Here is a 20,460-nt window from a genome sequence, read left to right on the forward strand (position 1 = left end):
ATGTAACACATACATTGTATAGTAAATAAATTGAGAGTGAACCATCATTGTCGAGGTTTTGTTGACCAAATAGTTATCAAAGGTACCAGGATTATAATTTTATACGCTACACGCGCGTTTCGTCTACACAAGACTTATCAGTGACGCTCAGATAAAAAATAGTTATAAAGCCAAACAAGTACAAAGTTGAAGAGCATTGAGAACCCAAAATTCTAAAAAAAATTGTGCCAAACAAATTATTTAATTTCAAATATATCTGATTAAATCAAATAGTTGGAAAATGGGATATAAATAAAACGGTGTGTATAACACATATATTTTGAATATTACAGCATAAGGTATTTTATGTTTAAGTAGGTAAAACATGAACTGCAGATCCCGTATTTACTTTTTGAAATAAAAAAAAAAATGCTGTTTGTTCGTTCACAATCATATGTAATTATTTTTAAAATAATTTAGTCAGCGCATAGAAGAGTACTCAAACTTGTCGAAACCAGTAGCCGAATTGGACCCACTTCTTCTATTTTGCGGAAAAGTGTTTAACGCATAAACACCATACAGTTTTACAGTTATGAGTTTTAAATTTGAAAAACTAAATCTGGTTTAATAACGAATTTTAACAACATAGTAAACAGCAGGTTTTTTTTCACAATGACGTTATAAGCTTAACAAAGCTTAACATGGCGGGTCGCATATGAACGTTTTGATTTACACGATCAAATTACCGTTTTTTGTTTTATTGTTCTTTTTATTTTAGTATGCATATGAAGACATGGAATGCATCGTGTATCCTTCTATTGACGGACGGTCCATGGTGTATCCTTTTCACTAAGGTACATCATAAAATATAAATTCCCAATCATAACTGTTCCAATTTAGTTTCGAAAATTGCCCATATTATCATATATGATTGTTGTCAAATAGTCCGTTTCTATGTATTTTGGCGTTTGTTTTTGCTGCAGTTCGGTGATTCGATTGTCTTATTATATAGTTGATGTGTCCCTCGGTTTTGGCTTGTGACCCGAATTTGTTTTAAATTTATACATTTATCGACTATTAAACAGTGTTATACTACTGTTGCCTTTATTTAGTATGTTAGCCTTAAATAAACGGTTTATCGACATCATTCATCAAAATTAACTAGTCAACAGCATATTTCATTGAAAATATAAATTTAGAAGTAAATATTTGTTTTTTTATATACAAATGCCCATATTTTCCTTGTTCTTTATTATTCAAAAGAGCTTGGCCATTTCCCACTGTATTTGTCCATTCACAGGATCAAACCTTAAAACCTGTCAAATCCTACTGGAAAGTGAGTATATGAGATTAGACCGTTGGTTTTCCCGTTTGAATGGTTTTACACTAGTAACTTTGGGGCCCTTTATAACTTGTTGTTCGGTGTGAGCCAAGGCTCCGTGTTGAAGGCCGTACTTTAACCTATAATGGTTTACTTTTTAAATTGTTATTTGTATCTTCCTATATCTATATATGAGAGTCTATGCTATCTATTCAAAAATATGTTCCACAATTTTACATATTTCTATAAAATTGAAAAGCGCTTCATTTAATGAATGGCTATTATCTATTTTGAATTTATTGAACCATAAAACTAATTTTTGACTCTTCACATTGAATAATCCGCGAAGCGGATTATGTAAAATGTGAAGAGTCAAAAATTAGTTTTATGGTTCAATAAAATCAAAATAAATTATTGCCATTCATTATAAATAAATTTCTATCAAAATAAGGCTCAAAGAACTTTTTATAATATTTATATTAACAATAACAACGCACACACATGTTGGCGTATGAATACACAACGTCAGAGTGGGCGTGTCGCCATCAAAATTGACAACATTGAAAATAAAACTAATAATTTTAACCAATCAGTAGACAGTAAAAACACCAAATTTATTTATTACTACATGTGTTTGAACGCATTTTGATATGAATTTACATGATAAGCAAGATTATAAGGTGTAGACTAATATCTATGTTGACATGTAAGATCAGACACTGTACGGTATTATTTTCCTTGATATGCAATGCACATTTGATTTGATCCTAATACGATTCATGTAATATTCTAACTAAAATGTGCACAACTTATAATTACAGTCAAAAGTGCTGTAGAACATTCTGCTTTGTTCTTTGATACACATGTTGTTCTCCTATATTTTAGTAGCAATATAATTGGCATGAATAGATTACCTTATCAGTATTTGGTAAAACGTTATGAATTGTTGGTCCTCTTCATATTCATTCATTCTCTTCAACTTTGTACTTGTTTGGCTTTATAACTATTTGGATATGAGCGTCACTGATGAGTCTTATGTAGACGAAACACGGGTCTGGCGTACTAAGTTATAATCCTGGTACCTTTGATAACTATTTCGAACGTCACTGATGAGTCTTTTGTAGACGAAACGCGCGTCGGACGCAAATATAAAATTCGACCTGGTATCTATAATGAGTTTATTTGCACGTCAAATTCGTCTAAAATATGTGAAATATTAAACTATTTTTTATGGAATAAAGATCTGTATTTTCATATCTATTATACAGAAATCTGCATATCTAACATTTGTTTGCTAATTTTCTGACGACGTGTGTGTAATTTGAGATGTTACAATACAGCCTTATTATGTTATAGGTGTAATACCACCAAATCATGGTACGTCACATCCGGTTGCATACGAAAGTAGGCATAAAAAAATATTCCCTTGAATTTGACAGTTGTAGAAAATTAACCCTGCATTTCAATGCACTTGAATTTTTCTGAGTCGTAAATATGTATGTTGGGTGTTTGAAAGCATCATTCTTTTTTTATTTGATGGTCTTATAAAATATTTTGGAACGTTAAGGTTACATAGTTACCAAAGCAGGTAACCAGTATAACAGTGTAAAAATTGGGTTGTCTACCCTCGGCGGTGGTTACTTTCTTATATGCAATGAAATGTAGTGTGAAATTTTCACTGTATCACTGGAAAGGATTGAACTTTACACATGCAAAGTATTTCTTTGGTTGAAATAAAGGTAAATACTGTACGATTTTTTTAAAAGTGCCAATTTAACAAAGACTAATAGGGAAAAATCAATGGTGGTATTACACCTATACGATGAAGAATGTCAATCGGTAGATATACTAGTAATTTGAAATGTTATAATAGTATATACTTCGTCTGAAATTAGCCAAACGAAGTTAGATTTGCAGATTCAAGTGACAAAATGCAACTTCAGTTGACTTTAATTTCATGAGATTTGTATTTGAAAAACTAAATCTTTTAAATTACGATTTTTAAATTATGAAATAAATCCAATGCAAAAACCCCTGGACATTTGAAAGTAATTATAAATAGACCATTGAAGTTTCAGTTACAATTCATCGGATGAATAATTTTTGTCGTAGATTTGATAACCTTATATTTACATATTTTGTTTGACATTTTGTCCATGACATTTTGTTCACCAATGAGAGCTTAACAGATTTATTAAAAAATCATGTGAAAAGGAAACTACTTCAGAAGACATCAATTTTATTGAGTCTATTTTAAAATTATTGACTATAGAAATGCTGCATCATTGAAATTTTGCAAAAAATAAAATTTAAGTTCCAATTCATGTTACAAGATTTTAATATTATGTTATAGATAATGCATATTTTAAGGTTTTTCTTGTCGTAGAACACACCGAGGGGTGTCAGGATTGATCAAATGAAAGACTGACCGTATTATCTGACTTATATACCGTAAAAAAAATATATATTTTTTTATAAAGATTTGCAAAATTTAGTATTCTATTTTACCGACAACACTAAAGTGGGATATTCTTTTCTAATGCTAAAAGGTTTTAATACACCCTACGGCTCATTTAGAATGTGAAATACAACTCACTAATTAATCTAGATATAAACCTTTTACAAATTATTATCCATACACAATAAAAATATTACTGTAACTGCATGAAGTAAGACACAAATGTATTGCTACCATCCGATAACGGTGTATAACAAATACAAGACACATTGTAAGTAATTTATTGTACCACTTAGTTAACGGAAAAGGGGGAGGGGGTATATTTTTTTTTCTATTTAAATTTTGCAAATCTTTATACAAACATATTTTGTTTTGACGGTATATAAGTCAGATAATGCATATTTTAAGGTTTTTCTTGTCGTAGAACACACCTCGGGATGTCAGGATTGCTCAAAGAAAGACCAATCCTGACACCCCTCGGTGTGTTCTACGACAAGAAAAACCTTAAAATATGCATTATCTATAACATAACGGTGTATGACAAATACAAGACACATTGTAAGTAATTTATTGTACCACTTAGTTTATGGAAAAGGGGGAGGGGGTATGATTTTTCTTATTTGTAATGTCATTTCTATCGTGGAAAAGTGGTTATTTTTTTTAACAATTTTAATTGAATCGAATGAAAAATTCAGAAGATTGTCTTTTGAATAGCAATACATTTTCAAAATCAGGATATAATTATATACCCTCCGCACCCGACCCTTTTGTGAGTTACGTTAATGTTATTCAATAGAATATAAGATTATCTTATTAGTTGATCATTTGATAGAGTAAAAGGTATACATAAACTTCAAAAAGTTTAGAACTGACACGAAGACAAATATAAATACATGTAGGTCACAGTATGATTTCCTATTCAGTGTGTATCATCCTGAACATGCATGAAATATTTGTCACTGGACGTTAAGCAAGCAACCAAAAATCAATCAACCTATTCAGTGTGACTCAATAAGATTTTCAAAATCTTACACACGAATATGTTAAATCTGGCTTTATTATATGAAAGTCTACATTAAAATTCATCTCACATATATGATAATGTTTGATGATGAGGGAAGTTTTAACGACCTTGACTGGCTATACAGCCTTGCACGGTCGATAATTTCATTTGATAGCATATTGAAAATAATATTTGGTTTCAATGCACTACACCTTAAACTTAAACTACCTTGTTGGGGTAATTCAACACCAGTCTTAATCAACGAGGCAACGATACAAGATGTCCAAATTACCAATACTTTGTATTTTGTTGGTAATTATTGTCGTCAGTGTCGAAGTGGAGACCCTTAAAAGGTATAGTTATTGTAATATAACATTTGAACAATTTTTTTAAAGAGCTAATGGCACTTTCTACAATATATGATTTGCTTAGAGATTTTTTTTTGAATTGATGACTTGACTTGAAAAAATGTTTATCTATATTGTTTGTAGAAAAGACTTCTTTAAATCAAATTGCTAGAAGTTTTAAAAATTTCAAAGTGTTAAAAAGCGTTAGGTTTAATTGGCTTTTTTTCAATTATTTGTTGGTCTGGCTGTGGCTTAAGGTAAAAAAAATATAAGGTGATTATGTTCGTTTTTTCTATGTGATTGTCATTTTTTGTGTGTCTCTCAATTATAAAAGAAATTACGGTACTCATCATGGGCACTTCAATTGAAATTTAAAAGATCTTATCTTATCTTATTTATATCAAATTTTTAAAAGTAAATCTGTGCTTCATATCTTTAATGAACTTTTGATAGAGTATTTGCAAATTCCAAGTGCTTTTGTAAACTTTTGTGCTTGATGGCTTCCAAATCCAAAATGAGTGAATTTGTCTTTTGAAGAAGAAAACATCAAATAGAACTCCCCGTTCTTTAAAATTTTGATTTATCAATAGTATCTTCTTTTTGGTCCTTTAATGAATATGATATTCTTGGCATGTTTTTCTTTTTTTTTTTTTTTTTTATCAAAAGGAGATGTCGGATATCCATGCATCAGTTCTTCGGTAGTTCTCGTATAAATTATTCACAAATTATCTATACTCAAAGCGGTTTTCACTACTTAATATCTATTTTGATTTAATAGTGTTAGTCGGTTGCTGTCTTAATTACGCGTACCCCACAGGCTTTTTTCTGGGATTGAAAAAGTATATAAACTCATCATTGATACCTAACTTACAATTTTGTACGTTGAACATAAAGAATGACGTCGAAGAAGAAGGGTCTAAATTATAACGTATGGGACAATTCCACAGCCGCGGATTTATGTTGCCAAAAAAACAAAGAACAGGCTAGGGATACAATTCCAAAATTTTGTCCAAATATTTCACATTAACAAATTCATTTACTTCCTAAGATGGAATTTATAAATATTAAAGTTTTCAAAACATGATAAAACGCCAGCAATTCTATAAAGTCAGAGGATTTATGATGAGCCCGTTCTTGAATTAATTCCATCCGCAGTTTTCTTGTAACTATAACCTCGTCAGTTTGAACTATTATAAATTTCTTGGTCAAAATATGCATGATTGTATATGCGCTAATGCAGAATTAAATTATAAACCGAACACCCACTGCATGTGTACGCTTGATGTATAAAGCGTTACAAACGAGTGTTAACTTTTTGTGCCAAGTATTTTACCCAAGTATTTCAAACAAAGCCAGGTAACAGTGTTAAAAATTAAAAAAATGCACATTAGTTGGACCGACAGTTTATTTTTGGAAAATGAGGACATTACATTTCGAAGATTTCAGTGATTTAAAATAAAAATTAATTGATATACGATATTTAAATATTTTCTAATATTTCCAGTATAATGGAAATGCCTTGATTTATTGCGGAACGATCATTATGTTAATGCAAGTGTAACGTTTCAATTTGACTTTTCATTTTAACTTTTGTCTAGTATACTAGCCTTTACGGGTGGTGTGATTTTTTATAAGATAAAAAAGGAATTTGGTGGTATGATAGTTATAAAATGATAAATGATAATTTTTGTTGACATTTGCATATGTATATAAAAAATTAAAAGACACATCGACACTAGTCCAACGTTTTTTTTTATTGTATTGAATCCGATCGACAATTTGAACATAGTACTTTCATTCTAACTTCTTTAGGTGTCTTGTAAAAAAAGAAAAAAATAATCTTTGGAAAGGAACTTTGGAAATTCAATACTTGTAATTTTTTTTACAGGGAACTGTAAACAGAGTATTAATCAATCCATTGTCTGAACACAAGGAGATGTATATCATGTCACTGTTTCACATCTGAGTTTTAAACAATCCATTTCAAGTACAACTAATCAATTTTCTTCTAAGTTTCTTCTTCGAAACAAACCTTCATGGTGTCAGATCTGACTTGAACTTGGCAGCATTCAAGATGTCACAACTACCATCAATTTGAATTTTGTTGGTGATCACTTTCATCAGTATTGATGTAGACGGTCACAGAAAAAAAACTCGATTAATATTTAGTTGTTAACCTTGACCTCCAAACATTGGTATTTTACAAAATATTAGACTTTCCAAAAAAAAAAAAAAAATTGTCATTATGATTATTGAAGGAATTTTGCCTCCTTGTAATTTTTTTTTAAAATTATTACAAAAACAGTTTAACAACTAAAATAAAGGAAGTTCCTCAAAAAAGATCGTTTACATTTTGTGACATACTACTAGTGATGAGGGTTATCCGGACCCCATTCTAAAGTAAATTAACAATTTCTCTCGTATCTTTGTCAATAGAAGGTAACTGTTTCCAATTTGTTCTTCTCATTTAGTCAGTTGATTTTTATTTAATCAATTTTTACAGACGCAAACGAAACACAAGTAAAGGAAAACAAGCTGGGTAAGTATTTTGAATGTGTCTTAAATTCTTTAATAAACTTCTTCGACCATAAATTTTTATCAGAAGAAAATACCCATAGAAAACATCAGAGTGACTTGATCTGGCTTATGGATAAATAAGTTATCTTTTTCTTGCCCACCTTCCAGATGCAAATATGTTATGCATATTCGGGTTGAGAACAAGTTAACATTATACAAAACTAAGTAAGTGAATAAGATCTTTTTGCCATTTGTAAATTAGGGAATAAATTGTGCCTTGAGGCAAGACACACATGAGCCTTTCATTCATAGAGCTGTTACAACAACAAAAAAAGTAAATACAAAAAAAAAAAAAAATAAAGTCCCTAATCAAATAGCAAAATCGAAAGCTCAAACACATCAAACGAATGGATAACAACTGTCATATTCCTGACTTGTTACAGGCATTTTCATATGAAGAAAATGGTGGATTAAACATGGTTTTGAAAGCTAGTGTAATCACTTGTATGACAGTCGTATCAAATTCCATTATATTGACAACGATTCTTAAACGTACAGAGAGTATGACTAGCTTGAAAATAGTATCAAACGAGTAATTGATATCAATCATTCGGTTAGGCGTTGCTTGTATGATCTTTTGTTACCTATTATGAGCTCAGGACTCTGACTTGTGTGTTAGTTTATTCCTATAATGGCTAGAGGTATAGGGGAGGTTTGACATTTCACAAATCATATTTAACCCCAGCGCATTTTTGTGTCTGTCCCAAGTCAGGAGCTTGTGGCCTTTGTTTGCCCTGTTTAAATTTTGATTTTAGTTCATTCATATGTTTTGGAGTTTAGAATGGCCTCCATTATCACTGAATTAGTACACTTTTTTTAGGGGCCAACTGAAGCAAACTTTAGGTTGCTGCATTTTCTGGCCATGTTGACCAATCGGTGGCCTTCTTTTGATTTTTGCGCTTTGGTCGGTTTGTTTTCTCTTTCACACATTCCCTATATCCGTTCTCAATTTTATCGTTTGCTGTTTAAAGTGCATTCAATTACTTATTACTATCGATTTACTAATGTAGGTGATATATAATGCAGACCAATTTTAAAGTTTAAAGATAGAAATATTTGTAATAAGTAAGATAACTCCAAAATTACTACAGAACATTTTTAGTAACAAAGTTTTATAAAAGTAGCTCAAATCATTCTCTTTCTTCCTATTGCTCTCAACTACAACTGGGGTCAGGTATATCAAAACTGATAAATGCGATTTCTCATCATGAGTTGCTTCTTGTTTTATTTACGTATTATTAAAACAATTGAATATTCGCACGAGTACAGCAAAGTAGCAGAAAAGTGACGTTTTCTACTATGGAACTATGAAACGAACAATCACAAATAGACTTTCCAAAATAGGGTGGTCAAGGTTATCAACTATAAATCAGTATTGATATTTTGAATTTTACTTATAGTGTCAAATATTTTGTTTTTATTTTTCAGGACAGAAGTTAGTGGCAGAAGCGAGTAAGTTGCTTTATATTTTTCTTAATTTCCTTTTTTTGATAGAAACATTTACATACATTTTGTTGAAGCTTTGTTCCTTTACAGATTGTGTCTTTATAACTTGTATATTGCCATATTTGATTTTTTTTTACCTACAACACATCTATATTTACTGTCTACTAGTTTGCTCATATCTGCCCGCTATTGCTATATTTGTTCGTCAAACTATGTTTTGTACTCAATTTGCAAACTTGGCAACTTGGCGATCTCCGCCATTAATTAAGTAAACAGGATTATCATCGGGAACTACATGTATGTTTTTATCTCCACGGAAAGCATACGATCATGTCACAGTTTTACAAGAGCAATATGTAAATGAATAAGTTGAGTGAAGCAGGTAAATCTTTGATATCGTTATTACAGAAGAAAAAAGGTTTAAATAGTTATCAAAGGTACCAGGCATTTAATTTGATACGCCAAACGAGCGTTTCGTCATAGTAGTGAAAAGAGGGATAAACAACAAACCGTGTAAAAACTATTTAACAATGAAAACAGAAGAAAGGTTAGAATCAAGTCTTTAGGACTTATCCACAAAAAGAAAGTAGCGTCAAATATCGACTAAGTAGTATTGCATAGAGCAAAATATTAAGTTGTGCAGTATACACACTAGAAAATTCTTAGACATGACTGTCTCTAACTGTAAATAAATATATGGATATCGAAGACAAACTGATACCAACTACATTATGTATAACAGATAAATCATATCGACTTGAAAGATTGATGCAAGCTTATAAGTCGTTTTGAAGTTTACATGAATTTTTGTTTAATTGTAGAAACAGTCTTAGAAGAGAAAAGAGGGGTACACAACAAACCGGGTAAGTATTTCGTTCAGAGTATATTTATTGAAATTTTATGAAAAAAAATTGTACAATATTTTGTGACACTAGTCTGACAAGATAACACAAAAAAAAACATGAAAGAAGAAAGTGCAGTAAGACCCCTTTTTGGCCCCAAAATATAGCAGTTTTGCAAAATTGTTAAAATGTAAACTTTTAGCTATTTATTGGAAATTAGAATACTTCTGCTACATAAAAATGAACTTTTTTTTGGACAATACAATGCACACATACATTTTAGACGGTTTCCGACTAAAATGGAAGTGGCTGCATTTGTGTTCATTCTTAATATCTAATTGTAAGTTGTATTATAAAATAATACATAACATATATAAAGGTTGAGAGTGAACACGAATGCGGCCACTTTCATTTTTGACAAAAACCATCTGAAACGTTACATATTATGGCATATTTGATACATTTTTAATATTTAATCTTGAATTTGAGCGTCTATAATGACTTAATCAGTTAAAATCTTTCACATAAACTAATTGAATCGACTGAAGTAGACACTAAAGTCTTTAAAAAGGGTCCAAAATCTTTCATTAGATGAACCTGAAATTTGAGTCCAAATTCGGCTCTTTCCGAACCTACTCCTTTTCATTCTTTGATTGCATATCTCACTAGATCATTATTTTTTGGATTATCACAAAGCATTACATTTTGCATATCTCACTAAATCATTATGTGTTTAATTTCAGAGGTTCTGCAGCTAAAAACAGGTAAGGTATACAATATATCATTTAAAATAAAAACAACACTTTATAAGTTTCGTAAATGCTGTTCGGGATTTACCTTAATTGATTTTTAATTGGAATGCCCAAAGCTTAATATTTGAAAGCGAAGAATGTAAAAGAACAATTAAAATAAAAAATGTGTACTATATAATCATGTCAGTACCAAAATGCTGACTACTGGGTTGGTGATACCCTTTGAGACTGATAGTCAACCAGCAGAGGTATCGACACATAGATGTTCAAAATAATTTAATTTTCAAAACAAGACCAGTATTGAATTTTTCAAGAACAAGTATTTCTTAAACTTTCAATGTTTTATGAAATGTTTAAACTTGTTTTATTTCTACGTATAAAACCATTTTTAAATGGACATGATAACAATAGTGAAAAGGATATAATTGATAACTAATAGTTTTTATCTAATATCCACAGATTGTAAAAAGTGGTTAACATCATAGAATTATCCACATCTACATTATACATTTAAAGTTTTCTTCTTTATTTCAACAGTGGACGCCAAGGCAAAAGAAATAAGAAATGGTATATTTATGTAGATCTCTGTCAACTGTTAAGAATTAATGTCTAAAATCTAAGTGAAAAATTATCAAAATTCAAGCTAGTAAAAGAAAGGCTCTAAGAGCAAATGAAAAAAAAAACCATTATACAATAAAAATAAACCCCACCCAACAACCTGTAAATATCATAATAATATGCAACACCTTGGTACTTCATATATATACTAGACATTTCAAATAAAAGGAGTTGAAAATTTTCAAACAATATAGGAGGCTGAAATGAATTCAAATACATCGGAAACACTACATTTAAATTGAAAATAGAAATGGGGAATATGTCAAAGAGACAACAACCCGACAAAAGTGCAGACAACAGCCGAAGGCTAGCAATGGATATTCAACAAAGCCAGAAAAATCTCACACCTAGAGGTGGTCCTCAGCTGGCCCCTAAATAAAATTTTGCACTAGTTCAGTGAAAATGGACATATCAATGAACTAAAATTGAAAAACATACAAGACTCACGAAGGCCAGAGGCTCCTGGCGCAACAATGCGGCGGGGTTAATCATGTCTGAACACTCCCCTATACATCTAGCCAATTAAGAATAAAGAAACACATAGCAATGCGCACAGTAAAACTCGATGTCAGAATAGGTAACAAAAGAAACTAAGCAAAATGACAATGGTACATACATTAATAAAGGACTACTAGCAGTTACACTGACATGTCAGCTCCAGACCTAAATTAAACTGATTGAAAGATTATGTCTTCATCATATGACTATCAAGTACAATCCCTCCCGTTAGGGGTTTAGTATCATGCCATCATAAAATATATATCATTGCTAATGTTTCTCCTTTATTTTTACAGCGGAAGAAAATGCAGAAGAAACAGGAGACGGTAAAACGATGTAGATCTTAGACGCCTGTTATTAATATAATTTCTAAAACACTCATATTGTCATGATCAGTTATAAAAGTTTGAATATTGTCATAAATAAGAATCCTAGAGCAAACTGTAAAAAATAGAGTAATATTTTTGAAAGTTCGCGGACGATATTATGATTTGGTTGACCGTTTTTTGTTAATCTGTGGGACAGTTGACCCACTGACCACATACATGTTTCAGCGTTGTTACCATTAATCTGCTGTTATGTCTTTAATTATGACACTAACGAATGCAACTTATGATTCGATTTTTAATTGACCCTTTTTGTATCCTTTCTCTCCACTGATTTATAATATAAGGAAATATCAATTTATTATGACGAAACTTTATTTATAATCTTCGGATTCCATTTGTTTGTTACAATTGATTAATTTCAAAGCATTGCTCAGTGTGGTAAGGTCTTTAGTTTGTATGCATATTGTTTTAGTTTGTTCATACATCATCACCATACCTGAAAGTAGATCTGAACAAAATGTATGACTACACACAAACAAAAAGACATTTAAGTTATTTTGATTGTTACAATTCTTTTAAAATAACCATTGGAAGTTCCTCTTCTCATTAAACAGCAACCCAACTATAGATTATACGCTAGACCATCACCTCCCACAATTAAAATATATGAGTTTCAATTATCTTTAATATTTGACATTTGTTCCGTCGACCCAAGTTAGATTGTGCTCGATAGACAAACCCATCACAGACAGTAGACATGGTAGACACTTATTAAAAGTCTTAATGTCGGAATGATCTGTAACAACTTTGATGAGGGAGTGACACAGGGGTGCTCATTTTCTAAATCCCGCTTTTGTGTATTGTTTTCCCACTTCTCACTGTTTTCCTTATTTTTACCCCAGATCCCACTTTTTATTCCCTATATCCTGCACCTAAAAAAACGTGTGATTCCTCTCAACTATAACAGCACTAACGTTTTTGTAAACAGAAGTTGAACTTCAAATGGTATCTTTAATCGTTGTGTAATATCAATTTTGAAATATTACAGACGATGTCAGTGTAAACGTGTGACTGTGAAGATAATCACTATGTGCAGGAAAGGAAAAAGAAGAAGGAAGACATGTTCAAAGTAAGTTTTAACTGGTCTTATATACTTGAAGGAACAGTAGAATTATAGTATAACTTTCTACAAATATGAGGTACCTGCTATTTTAAGAGCTTTTCTAATAATCTAAATTATTACTATGATTTAATAGTACAGCTCCGTGCTGGAAACTTTTATATAAAATAAGAAGATGTGTTATGATTGCCAATGAGACAACTATTCACCAAAGTTCAAATAAAGTGGATGAAAGCAACTGTATGTAACCGTATGGCCTTCAACTATGAACCTGCGAACCACTAAACTACATTCTTATGACTTTGGACAGGAAGATAAAGAACATGTTTAAACCCTCTAACTCTGGCACAGACGTGTTACAGCACCACAATACAAGAACAAACTATAAAAATCAGTTGAAAAGGGTTTAGCATATTAAATCGATACAAAGCAAAAAAACATCCAACAGAAACACAGATTAGACGTGGCAGGGTGTTTGTGAATCCATTAAAACAAAATAAACATGAAGTACACTATCAATAAGTTATTTTTATGTCACTGTTAACAATCAGCTTGTTGAAACTTCATATATGTATTTAACTTTCCAGTTTGATAACAATATTTATATTTTGTCGATACAGTTATTTAAATTGCGATAATGATTATCTTTTAATATATCTACAGGGTGGAAAGGTATTTATTCACAAAAACAAGATGCTACTACCCATTTGATGGTACGTAACAATGCAAAATTTTTCTGTTCAAAATTGTAATCAATGCATTTTTATGATTATTTACAGTTTGTTCGAGAATGTTTATCCCTCCTTTCTTTAATATATAAAAAGTTATATTTTACTATTGCTAGAACGTTTAGTATGTTACTTTTTTTATGGTACTATACTGTATGTTTCTAAAGAAGCCAGCACTATTTACTAATTCGGAGAACCTGAGACACTCTCTACCTGTTTTCGAAAGGGGTTAATGTTACTTACCTTTTCTGTGTTGTGTTGTTCTTATTGTTTGCATTGTTTTCATTTGTCTATGGCTTTGGCTCTATCACGAACATTTTGGCACATCATTGTATGTGTTTTTTCTTCTCACTCTCTCCCTTTCGCAATAGAACTATTGATTATATAGTAGTAGTTAATTAGTATTGTCATGAAACCTCATAAGCCTAAACTATTATATAACAGTATTAAAATTATGCACTAAATAACCGAAAATTTAAAAGTTTAAAAGTTTCATATAATAGCCATAATTAGATTAAGCAAAAACAAATCCAGGTAACAAACTAAAACAGAGTGTAACACAAATAAAGAAAACAACGTAAATAAAGGCTACAGTAGTATACCGCTGTAACAACAGAAAAACTGAAAAATTACTAAGTTATACATGTTCCTTTATTTATTTTGTTCCTTTTTTAAAATTTCCTTTAAGTAAAAAACGAGTTTATACGAATCCCTATATTTTTTATTTATTGGGATTTCAGATTCATATGGAAGTGGATCTGACGGAGACGGGACAGGTACAGGTGATGGAGAGAATGGTGGAGATGGTGGAGATGATGGGGGAGAAGATGGTGGAGATGGTGGTGGAGAAGATGGTGGAGATGGTGGTGGAGATGGTGGTGGAGAAGATGGTGAAGATGGTGGTGAAGATGGTGGAGGTGATGGGGATACTGGAGATGGAGAAGATAACGACTTAGTCATGCTCAATGATGACTGCACTGAAGCTGAAAACCCAGAAGGTGAGTTGACAGATAATTAAGAGGAGTTTCAATATATCTGAATAATCTTTGTTTGTCATACTCATTAACTCTTAGTGAGAGATATGTACATATGTGTAACATTTGCATTGCTTAAGATTAAATTTTATAATATTGTTGCCTTATTGTTTACATACATAAGGGTACATAACTTTTAGGTATTTCTTTGGTTTAACACTTTTTATTGCTCTTATTTTTAACTGAGTCACCAACGGCGAAAGCAGGACTAGTAACAATTCGACTTCGTCCTTCACTCCGTCCGTCTGTTTATCCGTAAGACATTCACAAAAAACTTTCGTTAAAGTTGTATTGGCTTCTATGATAGAAATTGGTTTTATTTTGGTATGAAACTTGACAATGTTGAGTTGTAGCGTGTAAGCAATTTTTACATCCGACGTGCAGCCACTTTCTGTTTGCCAATAGTTGGATATTTTACACTCATTGTACAAAAAAAGTTCGTCTATGTGTTTTTATCTGTCATTCACATAACAATATGGCCTAGATGAAAAATAAAGAATGGTCTTCTTGCTAACATTGTAGATCTGAAGGACATATGTGCTAACGGTATAGTAAAAGATCCAGTAGAGTTATACTTCGGAACTAGCTGTCCAACACATTTCCTCCAGTGTGACCTGAATGGAGGTGCATTTATAATGCCATGTGCACCTGGAACTGAATGGTGTCAACAGAAGTTAACATGTGGCTTTGTCGGAAGTTGTAATGCTTAACTATATACTATCAGGTGAGGGAATTATTGGATAAAGCATGAGCTTCGAACGGAGAAAGCGATACCGGATTCAAACAGGATAAGGGTCTCGTGCTATGCATGCAACTCCGACATGCATATGCGTATATAAACTCATACAGTATGTCGCAAAAGTGGAAATTTTTGAAAGTTATATACTTAACAGTAAAATTTTGATAAATGTTGTTTTTTTTAAATTATTTGAAAACTGATGTTTAAATTCCCTCAGAAAACCTTTTCCTTTTTTCCGTTATTCATATATCCCTAGCCTCCGAATTAAAAATCCTGAAAGATGAATCTAGAAAAAGCGGATGCACGAAATTCATAGATTATTGATAAAATCATTTTATTCATTCCTACATATTGCTTGTTTTTGTTTGAATGTTGCAATTATTCCCAAAAAATCTTTGGTTGGAGGTCAAGCATTCATGAAAGAATGAATTCAAAATTTCTATTAAAAAAAATCAATTGATATTTGACCTTCATACTCAAAAACATACACGTGTTATAATGTATTTTTAATTTGTTTTCGGGAAATTGAAAATAACAGCATTAAAAGAGTAAAACAACAAAGATGTTGACAAATACAAATATTAAGAAATGAAGAAATACAGAAGTACAGAAAAGAAAAATAATGTAACCGATTTTGGTTATGAAAAAATATTATTGTTTAATAAGTTATATATTTCAATAAACCAAATGTATGTAATATTACAACTTTGTTTTGCTCTTGTTATAAGTAAACAATGATTTATTTTATTCTTTTCAGAACTTTGAGGACTTCATCAATATATTTTTATCTCTCAGACTGTGCTATAAATGATATGAATAAGTGTATCACCTTATTTGTTTCTGCCTGATTCATTATTGTATAACCTCAGAGCATCGTTTTAATAAATGTTATCTGCAATTCTGCTTCATTTTATATGTATTCTAAACAGATGAGACACAAGTCTAAAAGAAAGGTGAAAGACACCAGATGGAGAGTCAAACTCATAGATTGACAATAAACTGACAACGCCATGGCAAAAAAACCCAAACAAACAGACAAATAATAGTACTCAACGCAACATAGAAAACTAAATACCAAGCAACACGAACCCCACCCAAAACTGGGTTGATCGCAGGTGCTTTGGAAGGGTATAATCAGACTCATATACACCTATCCAACAAATAAACGTATAGTTGTAGATATCACACTTTGAGCATGAACTAGTATCTTTAGTGCAAAACTTGTATGGTCGCCATGATAACCTAGTCGATTACTTGGGAGTGTCGCAAAAGACTGAACAAAGTGAACCTGTCCTATATATATCGCGTTGTTTGAACCATGACAAATTTTGGCTGCTCGAAAGAACGGTTAAGAATATGCACATGTGTTGGGATTATAAGATATTACTTCCGGTTTTATATCAAGATATGAATTGCCTAATCTGTAGGCTTGAAATTACAGTCCTTTATTTCGGTGGTTTAATTTCTGTCGACATTGTTGACACATACATGTTTTAGTTCTAATGTTGACTTACTTTTATAACTTTCTATAGGGCATACGTTTTGTTTATTGCTAAAGGCCGTACGCTATTTCTAAATTCTACACCATTTTGTCTAAAATTGAAAGTCGTCGCATTGGCAATCAGTATATCAAATCTTTTTTATTTTTACATTTATAGCGAAATGTTTTCTATGTTATGGATAATAAAATTACATTTTCAACCATCTGACATTGTTTCTTATTAGTTCGAGGATTTGATTGTTGTACTTACTATTAGATATGTGTTCTGAATAACAGGATTGAATGATACATTAAGGATGAAGTCATGTCAAGTTTAGAAATTTACTTTTTTTCCTACGATTAATTATTTCTGGTCTTAGTAATAAAGCAACAAGAAAAACGTAATAAGAAATAGCCACCGCCTCTAATACAATGTGTTCATTACCTCGTTCCGGGCATGTGGAAATAATAAAAAAGATGTATACTTTTTTGTTTTGCGAGGGGGGATGTTATGTAGTACGGTTGAGTACGGTTTTAGGTCAGGCTGTTTCATGTTATAAGGGCGTATGGTCGGACTCGTATTCTGTTTTAGTTGATGTAAGATGACGAGTAAATAAAGATGCATAGTTGAGAAGTCTCCGTCCAAGGCAAGAACATATCACCGGAACATTTTAAAGTTTTCAACTAAAACAGCTGCTTAAAACATTAACTCATTACAGCTATATTGCTTAGATGTTTCTTATCCTGACAGTATTAGGTGTTATCATATGATCCATAATGTGGAAAGCGTTATTTTATGAGTCCTTTAATTCCCCATTTACGTGCATAATGTTTTATGTGCGTCCGTTTGTCCGTCCGTCCGTCTGTCCGTCCGTTCGTCAGTTCGTTCGTCTCTCTGTCCCGCTTAGGTTAAAGTTTTTGGTCAAGGTAGTTTTTGATGAAGTTGAAGTCTAATCAACTTAACACTTAGTACACATGTTCCCAGTAAACACATCAATCTTTAAAACACATCAAACGATTGGACAACAACTGTCATCATAGGCAGTATTTGAACTGCTCGGTTGCAATTTTAAATAGGGTTTTCATCCAAAATTTTAATTCCTTTTTATTCGTGAAATCATTTACCGATACTGATGATGTATATCTGATACAGTTTTTCTCTAAATTAAATTGACATTTGATGTACACGTATAAAGGTATTTATCAATATATAGAATATTGAGGGTAGAATTCTACAATACATGCACAAATATAATAATAGCCAATTTTACACAGCAAATGATGCATTGGAGCAAAACTTTTTTAGGGAAGAGTAGAAGATGCTAATATAATTTTTTTAAGACAAACAACATATTATGAAAACGAAAACAAAATATTGAACAACACGAACCAAGCAAAACAATGATTTAAATTCGGTGATTGGTGATGTAAGAAATTAGGAGAACGACGGGATTGTGTTTCTTTTTCATCTCACATACGTCTTGACTGAAGAAGAGAGGTGAATGATACCAAGGTGACATTCAAACTCATAGGTTGAAAATAAATTGAAAATGCCGTGGCAAAAAAAAACCGAAAAATGATGAAAAGACAAACATCAGTATGCAAACGTTAACAAATAAGACTAAAGACTGAGCATCACGAACCCAACCCCAAAAAAACCTGCAATGAACTTTTGTGCTCAAGAAAGATAAGCTGATCCTGTTTAGCGTGTAGCACCCGCCGTGTTACTCATGTACAAACCCGAAGATAAATCTAATTCGGTGAGCCACATTTTTGAGAAAAGAGAACGGGGTTTGGTTACACCAATTGAAACATGTCGGTCTCTCTACGTGTATCTCTACTTTTCGGAGACATACGATTGATTGTCAAAATTTCGACTGTCGGTGAGTGTTTTTATAAATTCCACGCAGGAAAACGCACGTCTCTCTTTAAAATAGGTTTTGCTGCCGGATGGGAAAAGCACAGCGATACTGATACCATTCATTCATTGGGGCGACAAGTCTTTGCAATTTTCTTTTCCTTCAATATGATCTAACGTTAACATGTAATTTGTGTTAAAACAAATTTAGAAGATGATCTAACAAGCAAACAGTCAGTTGCTAAATGAAATGCTGTGGTATGAGCACTTTTTCTTCTGTCGAAGCTGTACTTAAATGAGACAAAGTATCAGAATTGTGTGTTGTTTTTACACAACTTTCCCTTTTTATAATAAAGAGATTTTTATATGATATCGGTAGATATCCGCATTTTTCTCCTTATAACGGTAACAGTGATTGTTTTTTCTTTATTCCATTCACTATAGAACATGTAGAACCTCTTACATGTGCAATGAAGCGATAGCAGCCGTCCAACCTTGTGTTTCTTGGAGACCAGCTGCCCATCACATTTAATTCAGTGTTACGATTTTGGAACTGCATATGATATTCTTTTTGCACTGAATGGTGCCATTAAAATGTAACATGTGTACATTAACGATTTTGTAAGACTTGTTAAACATTATGCCAGTAAAGCCTTGCGTATGCCCATTTATCTTTTCTAGTTAGATTTTGTCATTACTTTTATATATATATATTTTTAAAACATAATAGTTTGATCTGAATCAATTTAAATGCACTAACAAGATGTGGTATGAGTGCAATAAAACAACTCTCCTTCCAAGTCAGAATGTATTTAAGTTAACATTTATAGGTCAAATCACAATCACTCGAACCTAAAGGCAAGCAGTTTTAGAATACATTCGGTTACCTCCCATTGTTTTTTTGCAAAATGACAAAAAAACTATAAATCAAACGTTTAAGAATATATAAACAAGATATTTTGTTTGTGTTTATACAATACAGTGATGTCTAACATGGAAGATTATATCTAATATTTAATAAAAAATCTACGCAAAAGCTTTAAAACTATTTTTTAAAACATAACTTCAAAGCTTAAAGGGGCAATAGATGTAAAATTCGTGGTCACCGATTTTACTCAAATTCTCATTGTTTATAACACTGTAAAACATTTATCCAAACTATCCAAAGTATAAAATAAACAATTTACAGGACGTCATCTGGATGATATGTAACTTCGTTTCGTGTGTTTTTAGTCTATACGCCATCTAATTAACTATCGAGTTGACCCCCAATGACCATATAAGCGATGTAAACATAAATATAGATTTAAATAGATTAAGCAACTCGTCGT

The 20,460-nt window shown here is 31.6% G+C and overlaps 1 protein-coding gene across 1 annotated transcript; it reads left to right on the forward strand.

Moving 5' to 3' along the window:
- The first annotated feature begins 6,003 nt into the window (after nt 1-6,003).
- LOC139521082 (aspartate, glycine, lysine and serine-rich protein-like) lies at nt 6,004-16,576 on the forward strand. Its single transcript, XM_071314384.1, has 12 exons — nt 6,004-6,036; nt 7,580-7,647; nt 9,114-9,137; nt 9,953-9,994; nt 10,717-10,737; nt 11,263-11,292; nt 12,138-12,167; nt 13,219-13,299; nt 13,954-14,003; nt 14,759-15,016; nt 15,575-15,776; nt 16,549-16,576. Exons 1-11 carry the CDS (start codon nt 6,004-6,006, stop codon nt 15,760-15,762), a joined length of 825 nt encoding a protein of 274 aa, XP_071170485.1. The 3' UTR covers nt 15,763-15,776; nt 16,549-16,576.
- Nucleotides 16,577-20,460: the final 3,884 nt, after the last annotated feature.

This window comes from Mytilus edulis, chromosome 1 (genome assembly GCF_963676685.1).
Source record: "Mytilus edulis chromosome 1, xbMytEdul2.2, whole genome shotgun sequence".
Taxonomy (NCBI): Eukaryota; Metazoa; Mollusca; class Bivalvia; order Mytilida; family Mytilidae; genus Mytilus; species Mytilus edulis.